The following is a 19790-nucleotide window of genomic DNA, read 5'->3' as shown; positions in this document are numbered from 1 at the left end:
ATCTTTTGATTTACTATCACATGGTTGCAAACGGCTGTATTGGACAGGTCAACCAGCAGGGGGGTGACGTTCACGCGGATCTTCGTTTCGTTTCAATGCCTTTGTTTTGGTGGAAGAGTGCACTTTGAGCCTGACACCAACATAAACAAAACGGAAGCTTGGATGAGAACGGGAACCCCTTTAAAGTAGAGTCTAAAAGATGTCGAATCTTGAATCCGGTAAGTTCGTTACGCACACTGTTGTCACCGTCAAAAGTCTCAGCGACTGGCTGTCGAAAGTTAGCTTAGCTTAGCTTAGTTAAGCTCAATTCTGTCAGCCGTCAGAAATGACCAGTAACGCAGTGTTAACCGTCACCGGCTAATGCTAAGCGGCGCAGCTATTACATCACCTTTTGTTATTTTGTCATCTTTTTTTTTCGAAGTTAATTGCCAGTCAGTGTTTTATTTGCGACGTATACACAGTAACTGGGCAGCTATGCAGCGTTTGGATAAAACACCCCTTACAGTTCAGGTTAAGTTTTATACCTACCTGGACGGTCTGAGATCTGATCAGATTTTGTCATACCATTAGGCACACTTTGCACTGTGTTAAGGAACTCGTCCTGATAACTGATTTTTATCATTAGTTGACATACTAAAATATTAACCGGAGATACTTGATGAACTTGGCTCAAGTTAGTGGGTAAGAGGATTTAAAAACAGAAGGTTGCTCAGTGCACAAGGGAAAAAAATCTCAATGCTCTGCGTGTGTTTATCCAACATCAATTATAGCTGCAGTTGTATGTCTTATTTTGTTATAGTCCTATTACATTGAAAAGTCTTGTTCATGTGTTGCATCAGTTTTGAGCCGTTTTTCATCGTGCCATATATCCAGCAGGGAGTTGGGAAGATGTGGAGCAGCCAGTGACCACCAAGAGGGAGAGAGAGGATGATGTCTCTGAGACCAGAGGAAGTGAAGAGCTCAGATTAGTCTTGATTGGAAAGACTGGATCCGGGAAAAGTGCATCAGGGAACACCATCCTGGGTCGACAGCACTTCCTCTCACAACTCAGTGCCAGCTCTGTTACTCGGGTCTGTGAGCAGGGGAGCACCGAGCTCCTTGTGGAGGAGGAGGAGGACATCGGAGCTGGCCAGGATGTTATGTGGAATAGGGTGATGAGAGTCATGGTTGTTGACATGCCCGGATTTGGAGACACGCAGCTCAACACGGAGGAGACTCATTATGAGATCGCCAAATGTGTCACCCTTTCTGTGCCTGGTCCACATGCTTTCCTCCTGGTGATCCCTTTGGGACGATATACACAGGATGAGAACAAGGCTGTCAATGAGATGGCCCAGATATTTGGGGAGGATGTAGTCCATAACCACACTGTGGTTCTGTTTACCCGGGGTGATGACCTTGAGGGCAGGGGGCTTGAGGAATACCTGGCAGAAACGGCAACTGTAGAGCTAAAGGCTTTGATTGACAGATGTGGGGGCAGATACCATGTTCTCAACAACAGAGACCCCAGTAACCAAGGGCAGGTTAAACAGCTGCTAAGAAAGGTTAAGAAGATGGTGAATGAGAATAAAGGAAGGTTTTACACTAATGTCATATTTTTAGGGGCAGAAGCTGCCATCAGGGAAGAGCAAGAAAGGATGATGAGGGAACAAGAGCACGCAGAGGTGGAGGAAGAAGGGGAATGCAGCAGCACAACTGAAAAGCAAGCTCTACTAGCCAAGCGAAGGAAATGTGACTTGGATTGGGATGGATCAGGGGGTGGGAAAGGAGAGTCAGGATGCCTCTGGAAAAGAGATGTGGAGGGGGGACCAAACAAAGAGGAATTCAGGATAGAAAGATTGACAGAGGACAGAAGGAGCAATGCCTACACTTACCCAAGGGACAGAGGAGAGAGATGGAGGGACCAGTTTAGAGCAAGGAGGAGGGGCAGTGACAGGGCTGTTAGTAGGCGACAGTCTCTCCGTTCAATCTTAAATCGGATTAGGAGGGAGGCCACACTTTCTCCCAAGGTCCTGGAGAAAGTCAGGATCCTGGTGACTGCTGGTGCCACTGGGATGGCTGTGGGGGCAGTATTTGGGGCTGCTGCTCCTCTAGCAGCTGCAGCAGGTGCTGCTGTCATGGGGAACACTGTTGGCTTTGCTGCAGGTCAGCTGGCTGGGATATCTGTAGCAGGGAGCACAGGAGTAGGGAAAGCTGTGGGGGCTATAGTAGCTGCAGCCTCAGGGAAAACTGCTGTGGCCCTGGGGGCAGCAACTGGTGGGATTGTGGGGGGCTCTATGGGTGCCATGGCAGGGGCAGAGGCCTCCAGTCCAAAAGAGGGCGCTCTTGATGCCCTTGAGCATGTTGGCCTCATTGGTGCCACTGCAGTGGGGGTGGCAGCAGGGGTTGGGGGCGCCGTGGGGGCTGGGGCCGCTTTAGGGGCAGCTTTAGAGGGAGCAGGTGTCGGCACAGCAGCCCTTACTGGAGCTGAAACTGCAGCAACAGGGACAGCAGGTGTGGTTAATTCTTCTGTAGTTCAAACCAGTCTAACTTCAATGGTAGGGCAGGGTACTGGGAGCACTGTTGTAGGTAACGCTGTAGCTCAATGTGCTGGGGCGGGAGCTGCAAATACTTTAGCAGGGACTGGAGTCAGTGCGAATGTATGTGGGGCTGCAGGGCCCAGCTCGGTGTTAGTAATCAGTGAAGTAACACCAAATATCTGTGGCACTGTGGGGGCAGCAGCACACATCATGAAAGCAGTGGCTGAGATAGGCAAGGCTGCAGCGGGCGTTGCCCTAGCCGGGGGCCTGGTGGTTAAAATAGTAAAGGAAAAGGTAAGGGCATGCTCAGGAACAGCAGACGCCAGCTATTCTGAGAAAAGATCCTTTGAGATATGCTGGAATAAATAAATGTGGATCAAAGATGTGGGTCAGAACCTGATGGCTGAGTTGAAGTCCAGGCTTGATTGTGTCTCTTTTTAACTTGAGTAGAGTGATTCACAATATGGTTATGGTTTTGCAAATGCAGGACTGTTGAACTTACTTCATACTAGTAAATATACATGAAATTACCAAAATTTTTGTTTTGAATCGCATGATATGTAATAATTTCATGAAGGCATTTATCTAGAACCAGGTCTGGCTTGAAGACAAGCCAGGCTTGAAGAGCACTTTAAACTGCTAAGGTAAATGTCGGGAAGCAGATCAATTGCACTGAATTCAGAGTGTTCAGTCTGATTGAACAAGAGTTGTACTTCATGAATCTGGAAAAAAAAATTAAGTATTGGATTTTAATTCAGTTCTCATGCCAAGTGCTTTTTCAGCAAACAGCTGTCTTTGACTCATGTCTGTTGAGATAAGGTAGACAGGTGACACTGATTGAAAAGCATCAGTAATGGTATGGACAAGTATTCATTGATGATTTCAGTCATCAACATTTTGATAGTATATGAATAGTTCATTAATTTGATAGCTTGTGGACACATTACTCACCACATCTATATGAACATTTCACCTGGAATATTCACTAGATATTTATATTGGGAACATTTTCTAAAATGTTTGACATGCATCAGATTGTTTCTGTGATTTTTAGTAAACAGACACATCTACATTATAGCTTACTTTTTAAAGTTTGAAGGTTAATATAACATTGAGTGATTACAAGAAAAAAAAGGTCAATTCCATTTCACTTTTCTTCCATGGCCATGCACATATTCTCATCCTCGATTACACTCATGTTCAGTTCATGACCTTTTTGCATTTCTCTAGTGTTTCAGTTTTTAAACATACAACTGCTGTTGTTAAGCTCCACAAAACAGACGGTGGCATTCTGTCCCATGGATGTGTCTTGACAAGGGACAAAGATCTTCATTTTACCTGAAATGCATAATAAAGATGATTACTGTGATGATGAGCGTCATTTTTCCTCTTTTATCTCTTCTTTGGTTTATTGTCATCCATTTAGATAGGTACACGGTGTCGTTTCACTTACGACATACATAATTTGCATGCAAGGATACTGTTTACTTACAGGTGGGTGCCACACATTGGTGGTGGTTGAAGTGAGTTACCCCCTTCAATGTGAAGCGCTATATAAATATTGTTCTTATTGTTATTAGAGATTACAAATATAGCGGGTCAAAGTCTTCCATTTTTGCTCCTGGAGGTGCTGCATATGAGCTGAGAGATTTGCAATTTAAGAATGATTTGTCTCATTAACGCTCAAATATTGGGGTATTCAGGGGCTGCTGAAGTCCTCCAGCGGCGTCACTTCGCTTCATGAAGATAGGGGGCGCGGTTTATTCAAATTACAGAGCAGCTTCTGATCGTTGACGTACTATCAGACCACGGCGAACACGGCGTTGCCATTGGACAACGACGGCTGGTCTCATGACAACAACAGCCCGGTTGGAGCCAATCGGGGGGCGTTCTGGGCCACCGGGTATGTTTGTGAATGACGTAAGACGCGAAAAACAAGATGGCTGCGTCTTAATCACAAACCGACGTAAATGAGTTTAACTAGCGGGAATTTGCCTCCCTTGAGGCGTTGGTAAATATTTCCTATTAATTCATAGACAGCAGTAAGTCTCCGGATAAGATAAGTAAAGGGTAGGTGTTGCTAGGGTTTCTGAAGTACCCTCGGGGGGATTTCTGTCTGCTTCCCTGCCACCCTCCGGTGACAGCCAGGGAGGCGAGGTGCTGAAACACAGGATGGACAGTGGGGAATATATCTCGACCATAGAAAACATGGACCCGACTCTGGCAGAACTGGGGGATGAGTTTACTTTGGGAGACATCGATGGTGAGAGACTGCATCCATACATGTCATTGTTTTTAAACGTTAAAGATGTTGGCGAGTGGCTCGTCTTAACGTTTTGACTTCCCTCTTCAGTATCAGCAGTTTTACAAAGCTTCAGTACCTTTAACTCCAATCACATAAACTGGAATAACATGTTTTGATGGACTGGTATCGTCTCGGTTTCATAAAGAGCTTCAAAATACAGCAATTTAGCGGTCCCAGTCTGAATTGTTCGTAATCCAGTGATGAAATATTTATTTTATCCAGATTAAAAACTTAATATATGAATATACCGATACAGTTACAACGATGAAAATAATGCAACATTAAAAAAAAACACGAATTAGAACTGTGACACCTGTTTTATACTACAGTCATATAAACAATATCTGCATATAAATGTTTTATTTAGAGATAAAAAAAAGGACTTCGCCATTTGCTGTAATGTCTTATTGCGAGTTTCCAGGCTTCACCCCAATATGGAAACATACGTCTGGTGAAATAAAATCATCAAACTAGTTGACGTCATGAGAGACGGTAGTTTTTCCATGAACTGGAGATGTCTGTGAGTGAACTGTGTCATTCAACACATAGGTACGTGTGTGGGAGGTGAAGGAACGTGAGTGGAGAGCGAGGTTTGCTTTTGAAAATGAACTATGAATTAAGAGCAAAGTCAAAAGATCATTTCAAGCTTTGAGTAACCCTGACCCTAACCTCAACCCTGAGCACATTTTGCTTCATGTCGAGAAAAGTTTTTCGGGGGAACCATTTAAATAAATCTCCCAGATGCAGAAACTGGGTTTTATCTTTTGTATGGAATAACGCAGCTATTTACACACACTGAATGAACAGATGGCATCACTGTCCCGATGCCCCTCTTATCAAAACAAGCATTACTCTTTGGCACGCAGTGAAAGGATGAGGCTTTTCGTATAGCGGTGGCCAGTGCAGAGTCACCGGATTTCAATTATGGTGGAATTTTACTGAATGCCATGTCGCCAGACTAGGATGATGTCCTGGTGTGCAGTGTTGACTAATGTGGGATAAACTGGTTTAAGGAAATTGAAATACCTTTTTTGTCCATTGACCCCAATGACTGGTGGATTTCAAATTTCGCTAGCATACCACAAAACACACACCACATACCTCAATTATTGCTGTTTTCACAGTCAAATTGCAATCTTTTATCAGCCTGTCTGGCATATGAAAAACAGAGACATACTCACCACAGACAAAATTTGACCCCCATTCATCTTGTTTGGTACTAATTTTCCACTCTGAAGGGGGACCAGGACAGGGAATGAATTAATGGAAAGATCATCCCATGCCATAGTTATGCAACCCCAGTTCATTATTGTGTTAAAAGAGGGTCACGCACTGATTAAAGGAAGAAATGACAACCATGAGTTGAATGAGGAACTCGTTAAGGAAGTAAAACATAATTATCTGATTGCACAAGTTTTTTTTTTTTATTATTAGTTTTAGCTCAGCCTTGATTAGTGGACATATTCATTTTTTACCCCGAACGATGAAAGGACAAGCTCTTAGTTCTTGAATATTGCACCTGGTTTTAGAAAATTTAGAAACTTTTGGGCAATTATGGCAAAGCTATATAGGCCTATTGATTGCTGAAACTATTAGCTGATTAATTGATATATTTATTGACAGAGAATTGATCAATTGCAATTTTGATAATAATTTTAGTCATCAAGTAAAAATACCAAACATTTGCTGGTCACAGCTTCACAAGTACCAAATACAAAGATTCACTTGCCTACTAAACTTAAAATAGAGGAGCTCTGCTTGGTGCAACAAAAAGAGTATATATATTAACACAAGTTAGTGATGGACACTTATTAGCTAACGAGCAGTGATTGACCCACCAGAGTGGACCAACCAGAGGGAAGCATCAAAGATAGTCAGCAACCGAAAAATTGTAATCTATTGGACAGTGGAACTCTTCAAGATCACTACTTTTAAGCTATTATGAGGGTTTTGAATTTTTGTTGACTTTGTGCGTCCCTGTGGACAAAAATGCTAGTGTTATGTGGAAGAACAAGTTCATCTCTCATCAGCATTGCCTCTTGGTGCAAAGATCTACATTCACCTTCTGGTAGCTGGTCGATTTCTTTTGCAGTGAAGAGTGAGGGATGTAGTGGTGTTTTGGAAAAATAGGTATATGCAAAGCTATACATAAATGTATAATTGTGGCTATGTATCCCATCTGTATGCTATAACATGTTTCGTCAGATTTTGCGGGCAGTCTGAGCTATATAGAAATATATAAACTTCTTGCTGATGGTCTCATTTGCTGATGTCATGTAGCGACATCAAAATTAAATTCAGACTAATAAATCAGTGAAAAACTCCTCGTAGCAGCTTTAAGATTTTTTTTTTTGGCTGTGGATCAGACTAAGGAAACTGTTTGAAGACGTCACTTTGGGTCCTGGTAACATGTGGATATTTACTATTATATCTTGACTAAAACATCAATTTAATCGAAACATAAAGATTAATTGAAAACACATTGGTAGATTGATGATGCTAATCATAGCAGCAGCTCTTAATTTATTAGTTTAGAAATCTAAAAGCTAGTTTATATCTGTTTGTGTTTTCCTTTTTAAAGAAAATAACATGATGCCTGTAACTCAGTGTTGTGGACTTTGGGATTTTACATATAAATAGCTTTAAAGCGGCAGTAGCCATTTTTTTTTCTTTAACTTGTCATTATCAGAATCAGAATACTTTATTCATCCCCGATGGAAAATTGGGTTCTATTACAGACACCCAAGCTCTACTAAGAAAAACTAAAAACTAACAAAATACAAGATAACAAGAAAATAGAAGCAAATAGAAACAGGAAAAACAGAAACAAATATAGATAAAAGATAAAATAAGAAATAGAAATAAGAACAAAATATATCAACAACATACACATTATGATGTATATGTTGATTGCATAGTATAATGGCATAGAATAATGACATCATCAGCATTTAGATTGGTTCCCTATAAGCCTTGCTTTCAGGCTCATAGGGAACCAAATTCTGCCTGCCACCGGGTACGATTTCGCGGAAAAATTAAGGCACGATTTACGGCACAAAGGATGTGTGTCAACCGTTGCACAACCAAAATATGAAGACGATGGTGCTTTTGTTTCCCCCTAGTAGTAGAAATGGTTGACGGTGAAACAACCGAAGTAACTGTGGAAACTGCCCGGCAAGAGAAAAAGAACACAATTGATGGAGGGGGCAAAGAAGGCGAAGAGGGAAAGTGATAGAAACAGAGGTAAAACAAGAATGCACCTCTGACAGGTAGTCACTCGATGGAGAGACTCTGGTGTTGTATCGAACTCTGTTTCCCTGTCGAGATCTGTTTCCTCCTAGCCAGACGAAAGCATTTGCATGAAAACAGGTTAGCTATCAGTTACGATTAGGTTAAGTTAAGGGTTAGGTTAAGCTCAGGGTTAAATTGAAGTTAGTTTAAGCTTAGGGTTAGGTTGAAGTTAGGTTAAAGTTAGGTTGAGGTTAGGTTAAAGTTAATCAAGTGTCCTGGTGTTGTATCAAACTCTGGCTAGGGGGAAACAGGTCTCGACAGAGAATCAGAGTTCAATACAACACCTGGGACTTGAGAGGGTTCCAAACCGACGACATTCAGTTGGCATTTGTTCTACTTGATCAGTAAGCAACACAACCTGCTTTGCAACCTGCTCGTAATACTACTGGATGTTTCAATCTGCCTTTATCATAGCACTCAGATCGGGGTTTCTAGTTCAAATTGGGATTCTTACAGTTGTTTCTTGCTTTGGACAGTGGCCAGGCTGCTGATAAACGGAAAGTGATCCGAGTTGTCTTTGAGATACTAGCGGCGCAAACAATAAAAGCACTCGGAAAACGCTGGGGGTGTTGGAAAGTTGTCTAACAGCTAATTTAAAAAAAAATACTGCATACTCTGCCAAATCATGAATGACTTTTCCTGAAGGGTGCTATTCAGGTTTTTGTGTAGTGGTTGGTTTACTTTGACTGCTTAAAGTAATTTGAACTCCATTCTTCAGCCAACCATTATGGAATCCATAGTAAAGAGAGTTACGTGGGTGGGCCCCCATAAGGACTCATATAGGCCATTTCATACTCATCCACAACATTCTCCTACCCCCCATTATTCCCCTTGCAATTGTCACTCTGGTTACACAACCTTTTTAATTTTGCTGCTTAAGACTTAGGCAGCCACCTGAGATGACAGTTGTTGTTTAACCTTGTGTTAGAAATGTCTGGAGCACCTCAAGCTTGGGGGGTGTGCATGTGCATACTCCTGTATTTCTACCGACTGTAAAACTTAAAGTAAACTGCATTCAAATTGTTTAAGGAAACAACTTAAGTTGAACCCTTTGTTTGTTGTACAAGTCAAATATTTGCGTTATTAGAACTCTGTAATTAAAAGCAATTATAATAGCTTTATACAAATTGTAGTAATTATGTAATTATGAGTGTTGGCATTCAATGCTAACATTCCGAAGTTTGAAAAAACTCTCCATTCACCTTCACTGTTGAATTATAAAAAATTGTCGGCCCTGTGATGGACTGGCGGCCTGTACAGGGTGTCTCTCCGCCTGCCGTCCAATGACTGCTGGGATAGGCTCCAGCATCCCACGACCCCGATTGAGATAAGCGGCTTGGATGATGGATGTAATTAGTAACAAATTATATAATTATAAAGACATTAAAATACTTGTTATAATCTACTACTACTACTTTCGGCTGCTCGCTCCCGTTATAATGAATATTATAATTTGTTGGCAGCAGTTTCTTTCTTGAGCATGTACTGCCAAAGTTTATAAACGAAGGCAGTGATGCTTTATAAAGATATAGCAGGCTCGCTTTATGTGTTGATACAGGTTGTGATGGAGACAGATGAGCAATTTACAGGCTAAGGCAAGTCTGTCTGTCTGTCTCTGTCACATTAACATGTCTAAAGGAACCTTGCTCCCAGGTACCAAGTGGTCCTAGATGCAAAAACCTTCCACTCGCCCCCCGCCCACACACACACACACACACACACACATAACACACACATACTAAATGTCCAACAAACTACTTTCCCATATTATCCATGAAAGTGTCTCTAACTCAAAATCTGTAATGATCAATGGAATTTATACTGATTTTTTTTTCAACCTGTGCTGTCGGCAGGCTTGGCATAAAACACAGGGAATTTGCATACCAATGTGTCCGAGACAGTTTACCTGCAAGTGGAGTTCAGATTCTCCACCTGCAAAGGCAATCTTTATTAATTATCAAGAATTGCTTACAATAACTCTGTCCTTTGGATAATCAGTGGGACGACGAGAGCGTCAGGTTTTTATTATACATATATAGCTGCCACCGGTCCCCCTCTTCCGCATGTTTGATCAGCTAAACCACCAGTCAGCATCATTTCTCCAAGAGGATGGCGATCACCATAAGTGATTAAATTGAGCTTATCAATTTCAGTCTAGCAGAGCGATTATAGTGATAAAGGAGAAGACTGGGGGGGGGGAAAGGAAAATTATATTATAATGATTATTTAATTGAAGTGATTTTTAACTTCATGCAAAATTTGAGAGGCATTAAAACTCAATCAGTTAGTAGGTTTTTCATTGTATGTGATGTGTTCCCATGAGGACGTATTCCTGTCAGGCTGAATTCCTCCTTGGTCTCATTCTGAGTGATATGATCATCGGGAGGCCGTTGGTCACTGGTTTCATGTGAGCGTTTATCCTACGAGCCGAGGAACGAGCTCCATGTTCAGCCCTGTCAAGTCTCGTTCTGTTGAACTGTCGGAGTTAGTCCACAGCTGCTAGTTGTGCTTATTGAGTCTCCTTTTAACCGTGTCGCTCAAACAGGTCAGCATTAACCACGTGGACTTTTTAATATAGTTATCCAAATTCTTGTAGTTTCAGGATCCTGTGGGGCCTGTTACTTTAGACAAGGGTGCTGTAGCTGTAGTGGCACATAAGCTTACATTATGTTCAGGGACAAGTGGGTCTCTTGTCATAGCTATGCTAAAAGGAAACCTTAGGAGTGGTTTGAAAGGTTGTCCTGTGTGTAATGATTTATTCATAGTCCTGGTAGAATTCACAAGTTTGACAGTGGAGCGTTTAGTTTGGAAGACCTTTGTTGACTTTTTTTTTCCATTTTCTTTCATTTTTACAGCCTGACAGGTTTGAAATTAATGCTAATATTAGCAGATGTTCAAAATAGGCTTTTTATTTTGCACCAAGTGCACTACTACATAAAGCCATCAGCTGTTACAAAGCTGCCTGTCTATACTGGCAGAGGGTTCTGATTTCTTATCTTTTACCGTTCTGCCATTGTCTCTCAGGGACGCCGGTGTTAGATTACCTTGTACTATTACTTCAAGGCTAGCTGTTTGAAGGCCTTTCTGTTTGCTCCCTGACTCATCGCCAGAACAGTAGCTGTTTTGTGCATGCATGCGTGCGCCAAGTCAAGGCCGCCCCAAGCTCTCTTAATTCCCGTCTTGTCAATGACCTTACCTATATGCAGTAAACACTCTTGCTCTTTAAATCGAGTCCTTGCAGAGGGAACACTGCAGCTAGTTCTTCTGTCCTAGAGGACCTTAACTGGAAGATTGCTCACTCAAGGACACTTGTGAGAAGATAACCTGGATTATGACTTCTCATTATTGTAAAATTGGGTTATAACCAAGGTCAAATCCTTGCCATGTTTCTCACAGCATAGGTATAAATGGAAAAAGAGCAGTTATCCTCTATCAAACAATGTTATGTAGATTATACTGTAATGTGTTTAACCATACTGTTCTTAACGATGCAGTCTTACTATTACTGTGGTGGGAAAAGGCACATTTTTGTTATTTGTTTTATTTTTCCAGATGTTAAATCTGTTGGATTCAACTTTTTTTACCTATTTTCACCTTTTGGGGTGGCATTGCCCAGTTATACGTTGTGAGCTGGATTAAGCCTGTTCTCCTTTACTATGAGCTAACTACATCCAACCATCAGTTATTTTGACTCTCTCTCTCTCTCTCTCTCTCTCTCTCTCTCTCTCTCTCTCTCTCTCTCTCTCTCTCTCTCTCTCTCTCTCTCTCTCTCTCTCTCTCTCTCTCTCTCTCTCTCTCTCTCCTTCTCTCTCCCCCCCCCCCCCCCCCTCTCTCTCTCTCTCTCTCTCTCTCTCTCTCTTCTCTCTCTCTCTCCTCAGAGATGCTCCAGTTTGTCAGTAACCAGGTTGGCGACTTCCCAGACCTGTTTGAAGACCAAATTACCTCAGCAGGCCCTCTACAGAGTGGCTCCGCTAGCACCAGCCTGCGCCCCGCCACTCAAACCCCCATAACTCCCCAGATTCCTCAACCCCCACAGGCTTCAACCCCAACGGTCTACCAGAGTCCCAGTGTGGGCCTTGCCCCTTCCCAAACACTGGCTCCTCAGTCCCTACCCCTCACCCCTCCCCTCACCCCGGTCCAGACCCCCTCAACCAGCACAGCCTCTGTGCAGCAGCAGGTGACCCGCACCCCTCCGCTGCTCCAGCCACGGCCCCAAGCTGTGCAGCCGATCCAGCTACAGCAGACTGCTCAGCCTACCATCCAGGTACCTTGTGATAATGTACCATAACAACGGTCTTTTACGTTGATTTAATTTAAAAAGAAAAAAAAACTTTGGTACTCCGAGGAGATTTCAAATGGGTCATCTTTAAGGCTGGGTGTTTGTCACGGAAAATATTGACTAAAGTCACGGAGCAATCACGGCAAAGTTGTAGACAATCACGGAAAACTGAAAAGACAGAGGCAGAAATCACGGAGTGTTTTAAATAGCTTGAATGTATTCAATTAACCAAGAGATCTCATGCACAGTAGTGGTAAATTATTGAAATAACATGCGCAACTGTAGCAACAGTAACAAGTGCTTGAATAATTTTTTTTTTTTTTTTAAAAACAGCGGGCAAGCCTCGTCAGCAACAATGCTAATTCCGTCACAAACTTTGAGTTTGTCTTTGATCTCGTTCACGTGTTTCACAAATATGCTAGGCAGGTAGGTGCGTCGGAGTTGACAGGCACTTGGAATTACTCCAATGTCACGGAGATTGCTTTCCAGATAGGACTTCAGGCCAACATTATCCAGTGTGTGTAAGGGGATGTTGGCTGAAGTGAAAGCTTCTGTAAGTTTAATTACCTCACTCTGTCTATGCAATTGTGCGGTTGTTTTAGCTTGAAACAGCTCTGACACGGTTTTCTGCAGTTTCCGGCTCGTCTCGGTTTCAATGGCCCGATCTGCGGTTTTCTTTTTATGGACGTTTGTCTGCAAATGCTTGTCGCAACTTGCTTTTCAAGTGTAGTCCACCGGGATGTTACACATTGAACAAAATAACAAACTACCACTGACATGAAAATTTTTTTCTGGGTATTGTAGGGATCGTGCTTTAGCGGAGGTCTTTGCAGTTTTACTAATTTTTAAGTTTTTGATCGGACCGTGACTAACGTTAGCTGTTCATTCATTCGCACCTCTAACGTAACTATGGGAACGTAACATTACACTGTAAACTTCCGCTAATTGGAACAATCTATGGGTCAGAGTGTAGGTCAAAATGTACAATGCTAGGCTATATGTGGTTCAGAAGTGATGGTTAAAATGCTTAGTGCCTATACAGATCACACTGTAGGCTACGTTAAGATTGACAGTTAGGCTACCATTCAAAACTGTAGAAAAATCACGGAAAGCACTAAAAACTGGGGAAATCGCGGACATGGCAAAAAATGGCGAGAATCACGGAATCTGTGACACCCCGCGACTTCCGTGACAAACACCCAGCCTTAGTCATTTTATATCAAAACATAACATTACATGATGATACATTCGCTCTCTCTCTCTCTCTCTCTCTCTCTCTCTACCTCTGAATGTCTCGCACCAATGCACCAGATGTAAGCCTTTACTGCCTGCTTTATCCTCCATCCACAAATAACCAATTCAGTTTTATCTTGCCCAGTAGCCTTCACCTGTCTTCAGACTTCAGTGTCCCTAACTATTTCTTGCCCTAGCTCCTGAATCTGTTCTTTGTCATTGACGATCACGTCAGACCAATATACTAGCTCATAACAGGCTTCTGTAATACTGGTGAACAATAGAGGTTTTACTTCATTTGCTTGACTTAACCTTCATATTAGCATCATTTAGTAACAGTTCAGTGTCTGAAGAACCTCTTCGTACAAAGTTACAACAGCCACTCAAAGCTCTTTACAATTAATTAATTCACACACACACACACACACACACACACACACACACACACACACACACACACACACACACACACACACACACACATGTAATCTGCTTTTCTCAGAAGCTCCTGAATTTGTTCGTCATAATTTTTAATGAGTGCTTCTTGTGAGACTGTTGGGTCGAGGAAGCATGCAGCAGTAGTGAGGGGTGAGAACTTCGAATCACTGGGATCAAGGAAACAGCTGAAGCATTGGTACATGTTTGCCTTCATCCTCTGTGCCAGGGAAGCTAGGTCCCTGTAGCGGGAACCCTGGGCCTGGGGGAACTCGGACAAGTGAGCACTCAGGTCCAGGGGGATGGGCAACACCAGAGATAAAGACATGTGTCGCTCTGGAGCATCTGGGTGTGCTCAGTGAAGGGGAGGAGCAGATCTCTGAGAGCAGTCAGCTTCTGCCACTCACTTGGAAGTAGACAGTCCCAGCCCATCACATCAGCTACCTGAACAAGTGAGTCCTTCACTTGGAGAAGGTGTTATCTCATCAGGTATGTGCTGGACCATCTAGTGGGGCAGTCTTTGACCAGAGTGAGTCCGCACAGCTGCAGCAGTCTCTCAGTTGACACAGACGACTTGCGGAAGAGCCCGACAAGTACTCAAACTTTGTCAAGGAGTCATTTGACACTTAAGTCTTTCTGGATCATGTTCACCACGAGTTGTAGTGTATGGACAACGCAGTGGGTCCTCTCTATGGCTCCGTAGCATTGGTCTTATGCAAATCTCAGCAAAATTGTGGTCAGACAATTCAATATTCAGAAAGTTTGTCATTTGATTGGGGTATATTTTTCATGTAACAATACATTACATTTGGTGGAAGGAGTGTGGGAGATCATAAGAGTACAGTGGTATTGATCAGGGAATGAAAGAAAAAATTCTGAAACTACTCAGACTCTATTCACAGATTGTCTGACCAAACTGAACAGCTGGACAAGCAAGATTTTTAGTTGGTGAGGTGACCAAGAGCCCAGCGACCTCTGTGATGGAGCTATAGCAAGACAGTCTAGACTCAGAATGAAACCACTCCTAGAAAAAAAGGCACATGACAGCACATTAAGGGTTTGAAAACAAGGCATGTGAAAGACTATTAGCACATGAGGCAAAGGATTCTGCGGTCTGGTGAAATCATAATTGAACACTTCATCTCAACGCTTAGCGATATATCTGGAAATTGGGCACAGCTCATTACCCATTTAATACCAACCCTGTTTTCTAACACTGTGGTGGCAGCATCATTCTGTTGGGTGGTGTCACTAGCAAGTGCTGAGTGACTCACAAGGATAGAGTGAATAATGAGTGGAGCCAAATAAAGGCAAAATCTTGAGGAGAACCTGCTGCCCAGTGCCAAAGACCTTTAGACTGAAGTGATGGTCCACTATCCAGCCAGATAAAAACCCTAAAACAGCCCAAATCAATAGTAGAATCAAGAGTCTTTGAATAGCAGGTGTCATCGTCATGTATTATGTCTATCTGTTTTCCACACTGGCAATAAAACTTGTCTTACACAGTTTCAGGCTGCAGCACCACAAATTGCAGAAAATGTCAAGCAGGTTTAGTACTTAATGAAGGAAATGTCTATACTTAACCTGTCTGTGAATGTTCTCATTCATCCAGGTCATGGTTATTCAAAGGAGTTGAATCAAGTGCAACTGGACTTGGTATATATCCGCGAAACGTCTTCACGGATATATACCAAGTCCAGTTGCACTTGATTCAACTCCTTTGTATACTTAACCTGCATTTGTGCCTGTCAAATAGGCTGCTTGAAAATGTAACAGAAAGTGATTGCTTTTGCTGAGCTTACAAGTGATGCATTTTGGCTGTTCTTGAGCCTGGTAATTTAAAACAAGGCGTCAAGGTCAACTTTATTGTCATTATACAAGATTGCACAATGAAATGAAGTAGTAGGCCCGCTACATCACACATAGTAATAAATAGCAAAAGGACATGGATACAACATACATGTTAAAAATGCTAGTGAAATAGTCCATTTAATGCATAAAAAAATAAGGTGCACCCATCCAACCTAGTAGAGCTGAGCCAAGTTTAACAGTTACACAGCTTGGGGGGGGGGGGGGGGGACTGTTAGCCAGTATGGCAACACACACTTCTGTAGCATTTGCCAGATGGTAGAAAAGCAACAAGGCAATGGCTGGGGTGTGTGTTCTGTCCTTTAAGATCCCCTGTGCCTTCTTCAGAACTCTCCTCTTACCAATGCTATTAATGTCAGTGCCAATAATATTCTGGCCCGCTGCAGGGCCTTGCGATCTCTACCCGTACAGCTGCCATGCCAGACTCTGATATTGTTAGTCAGAATGCTCTCTGTTGTTGCTCTGTAGATGTTTATGAGGATGTGACACGGGAATGTAGTTTTCTTCCGTTTTCTTAAAAAGTATAGATGCTGCTGGGTTTTCTTTACCAGGCCAGAGGTGTAAACAGCCCAAAGTGAGATCTTCAGCATCTGAATTTCTTCAGTTAAAACTTTTTTTTTTTCACCCAGGTACACGCCCAGGGGATCCCGATGCAGACCCAGAGCTTCCCAGTCCACACGTTGGTTCAGACCCACAGCCAGACTCCTTTGCCCATCCAGACCCAGGCAGCCCAGACTGTGATGATCGCCTCAAATGGCGGCCAGTCACGTTTCATTCAGAACCCCGTCATCTGCCATCAGGCCCCCACCCACGGTATCCAAGGTAACTAGTGGGAGGCTAATTTTTTTTTTCCCCAGTCAATCAGTTTTCCCTGCTTACTTTAAGAGATAGACCCCTCAAATGATTTTTGGCTGCCACCACTCATGCTCGCAGTCTCACTTAGCAAGGAACTACTCCTTGAGAGTGTAAGGTCATAGATGGGAGACAGCACACCATTAAATTGGAGTCAACAACAGTGAAATGTGAGGAGAAGTTGCCATGTGTGCAATGAAGAACGACATGCTAAATTTGTTGTGCTTGGTTGTTTTATAATGTTTACATTAACTAGAAAGCCTGCTGGGGTGGCATAGTGGCCCAGTGGTTAGCACTGTTGCCTTACAGCAAGAAGGTCCTGGGTTCGTATCCCAGGTCCTTTCTGTGTGGAGTTTGCATGTTCTCCTCGTTTCTGCTTGGTTTTCCTCCGGGAGTTCCGGTTTCCTCCCATCATCAAAAAGACATGCATGTTAGGGTTAATACTCCTCCTGCCTGTGCCCCTGAGCAAGGCAATAGGAAAAAGAACGGGCATTGGTCCCCGGGCGCTGCACCTCAGCTGCCCACTGCTCCTATACAAATAGGATGGGTTAAATGCAGAAAACGAATTTCATTGTAACTAAACAACTGTACAATGACAAAATAAAGTGGCTTTCTTCTTTCTTTATTTTTTCTACTGGCCAGCAGTGGTTTTAAGATAAATGTTGACTTTTAGTTGCAGATATGGAAGATCACAGCATTTATTTCCTCAGCAAAGCAATGGGGAGGAATAACAAAGAGAGAGGCTATCGCTAAAACGTCCATGTTGTGATTTCTTAGCATATAATCCGGAAAATTTAAGACCAAAAGTTAACATAATTAAGTGGTTGGCGAATGTTTGAAGAATCACAATGAATCCTGTAGTTCTCCAGTTCAACCACAAGTGCGAGAGCGGAAAGACACAGCAAAACTTGGATTGTGAGGGAGGTTAAGAGACATAACAGGAGAGTGAACAAAGTAGTGACTGTAATGATGATTGCAATGATGGCAAAGATGATTTTAGTTTCATACCATTCCTGACATAACACGGAAAGGCAGGGACTGCATCAAATTAACCACACGCTTCTGTAATTTCAAGATGTGACACATCAGAGAGACACAGCTTCATATGTACAAAAATTCCCTCTCGGCAGGACAAGGGCTCATCCTGTGACGCCTTTGTTACCAGAGCCCATCATGAAGCCTGGGAAATTCCTAACAACCCTCATGTTTTTTTGCTTTCTTGCCTGTGGATGTGGCTTGGTGGAAATTGTCTTTAAATATTTATACAACTGTACTTTGAAAAGCAAATTTATAATAACTGTTGGAATATAATATTTTAGCCTTCATCTTGTTCTTTGCAGTTTTTGTTTTTTTTGGTTTTGAATTAAATTTTCTGACAACTAAAATAGTCATTTTATCTTCCAACCGCAGTCCTCCAACCACAGATGCAGAGCATTGTGACATCTCCACAGCTTCAGCCAATGACCATTCAACATCAGCGTCTTCTCACGTCGCCGGGTCAAATCCAGACTCTCTCTACTGGACCCACCACAGTCCATGCTGTACAGCAGCAGGTTCAGCAGGTACCTGTTAGCCCCCTACTACTACTACTACTACTACTATTACCACTACTGCTGCTGCCGCTCTTAACTCACTCTTTTGATACTTAGATGCTAAAGGATATGATTGAATACAAACAAAGCTATAATGTAATGTAACTCTGTGACAGACTGGCGGGCTGCCCAGGGTGTCTCCCCCACCTGCCGCCCAATGACTGCTGGGATAGGCTCCAGCATCCCCGCAACCCTGAGGCAGGATAAGCGGTTTGGATAAAGGATGGACAAACAAAACATTTGCATGCAAACTCGTTACCTTAAGTACAGTGCGAGTGAACCTGAATACCTAAGCGTCCTGACCCTCTTACACTTAAAACCACTAGAAATCCAAGTCCACAAAAGCCTTCTAACTATGTAATTTAGGGTCTTATGTACATAATAGTAAGCATCTAAAAAGTATTAGAAATTAGTTTCAATCCTAATTTGAAATATTTTCATTTAAGTTTTTGTGAATTTTACTGATACTGTGTTTGAATTGGGTGTGGTTATGCTCAGACATTTATGAAAATTATGCAATTAATCCCGCGAACCAATCCTGATGTGGAGCCAGCTCGTCTCTACATAAGCCTTTTGCAATTAGCTAGCGTAGTCCGGATGGGGCTGCAGCATGGGGAGGCATTAAACGCCCCGCCGCCTCCCTGGAGGAGAGGGGTGAGTCAGGTACCTGGAGGCACACAGCGGGGATGTCAGGGTGAGGCAACCCACACTGCACTTAAGTTTATGGTTCCAAGAGTTTTGTTTGGGACCAAGCCCAGAAAAGGGACCCCCCACCGCGGCTGCTGCCAGCTCCTGACGCCACTCCGTCAACCCTCGGAGTGCACAACGACGGACGCTGTAGCATGGGGGACCCACGCAAGCCTGGTCGGGATCAAGATCCAGACAAGAAAAGAAAAGGGGTTGTGTACATGCACACTGCACCATTTTTCAGGTGAAAAATGATGTACCTCGGGCTCCGTGCAGAGGGAGATGTCAGTCAAAATGAGGGAGATGTCACTCAAAACGTGATCAGCCACACCTACACAGTCTTGAGAAATGGTTTAAACAGCAAAATGAGCTGTTTTTTTAACTAGGTTTTCTAATAGTTATGAACGTTTATTTTCACTCAGATTTTTGTGGCTGCTTAATGAGACACTCAACTTTGATATCAAATGTGCATTTTTACTATTTCAAGCCAAGTTTCCAGAGGCTTAAAGGTGAGCACAGTTGAAACCCTATTCGACTATGTTGACTTGGATCTTCTCTCCATCAGGTTCTGGTCCAGCAGCCACAGATTCTGAAGACAGACTCATTGGTTCTTACGACACTGAAACCTGACGGCACACAGGTTCTGTCCACCATGCAGAGTCCAACAGGGATCACCACCCTGACAACCCCCATCCAGACCACTTCTCTGCAAGTCCCGGTATGAACCT

The 19790-nt window shown here is 42.9% G+C and overlaps 2 protein-coding genes across 2 annotated transcripts in view; both read left to right on the top strand.

Moving 5' to 3' along the window:
- Positions 1-117: 117 nt before the first annotated feature.
- Positions 118-2430, top strand: LOC130119264 (uncharacterized). Its single transcript, XM_056287715.1, has 3 exons — positions 118-218; positions 874-2366; positions 2419-2430. Exons 1-3 carry the CDS (start codon positions 200-202, stop codon positions 2428-2430), a joined length of 1524 nt encoding a protein of 507 aa, XP_056143690.1. The 5' UTR covers positions 118-199.
- A 2038-nt stretch (positions 2431-4468) lies between these two features.
- Positions 4469-19790, top strand: part of srebf2 (sterol regulatory element binding transcription factor 2) — a 34297-nt gene continuing 18975 nt past the window's right edge. Inside the window, exons 1-5 of the mRNA XM_056287355.1 lie at positions 4469-4782; positions 11994-12379; positions 16561-16753; positions 18194-18345; positions 19628-19780. Coding sequence (XP_056143330.1) covers positions 4692-4782; positions 11994-12379; positions 16561-16753; positions 18194-18345; positions 19628-19780 — 975 coding nt within the window. The 5' untranslated portion in view covers positions 4469-4691. The remainder of the gene's footprint in view (positions 4783-11993; positions 12380-16560; positions 16754-18193; positions 18346-19627; positions 19781-19790) is intronic.

Source organism: Lampris incognitus, chromosome 10 (genome assembly GCF_029633865.1).
Source record: "Lampris incognitus isolate fLamInc1 chromosome 10, fLamInc1.hap2, whole genome shotgun sequence".
In the NCBI taxonomy this organism is placed as follows: domain Eukaryota; kingdom Metazoa; phylum Chordata; class Actinopteri; order Lampriformes; family Lampridae; genus Lampris; species Lampris incognitus.
Note: the sequence above shows the minus strand (reverse complement) of the source record. Positions and strands in the feature narration are given on the sequence as shown.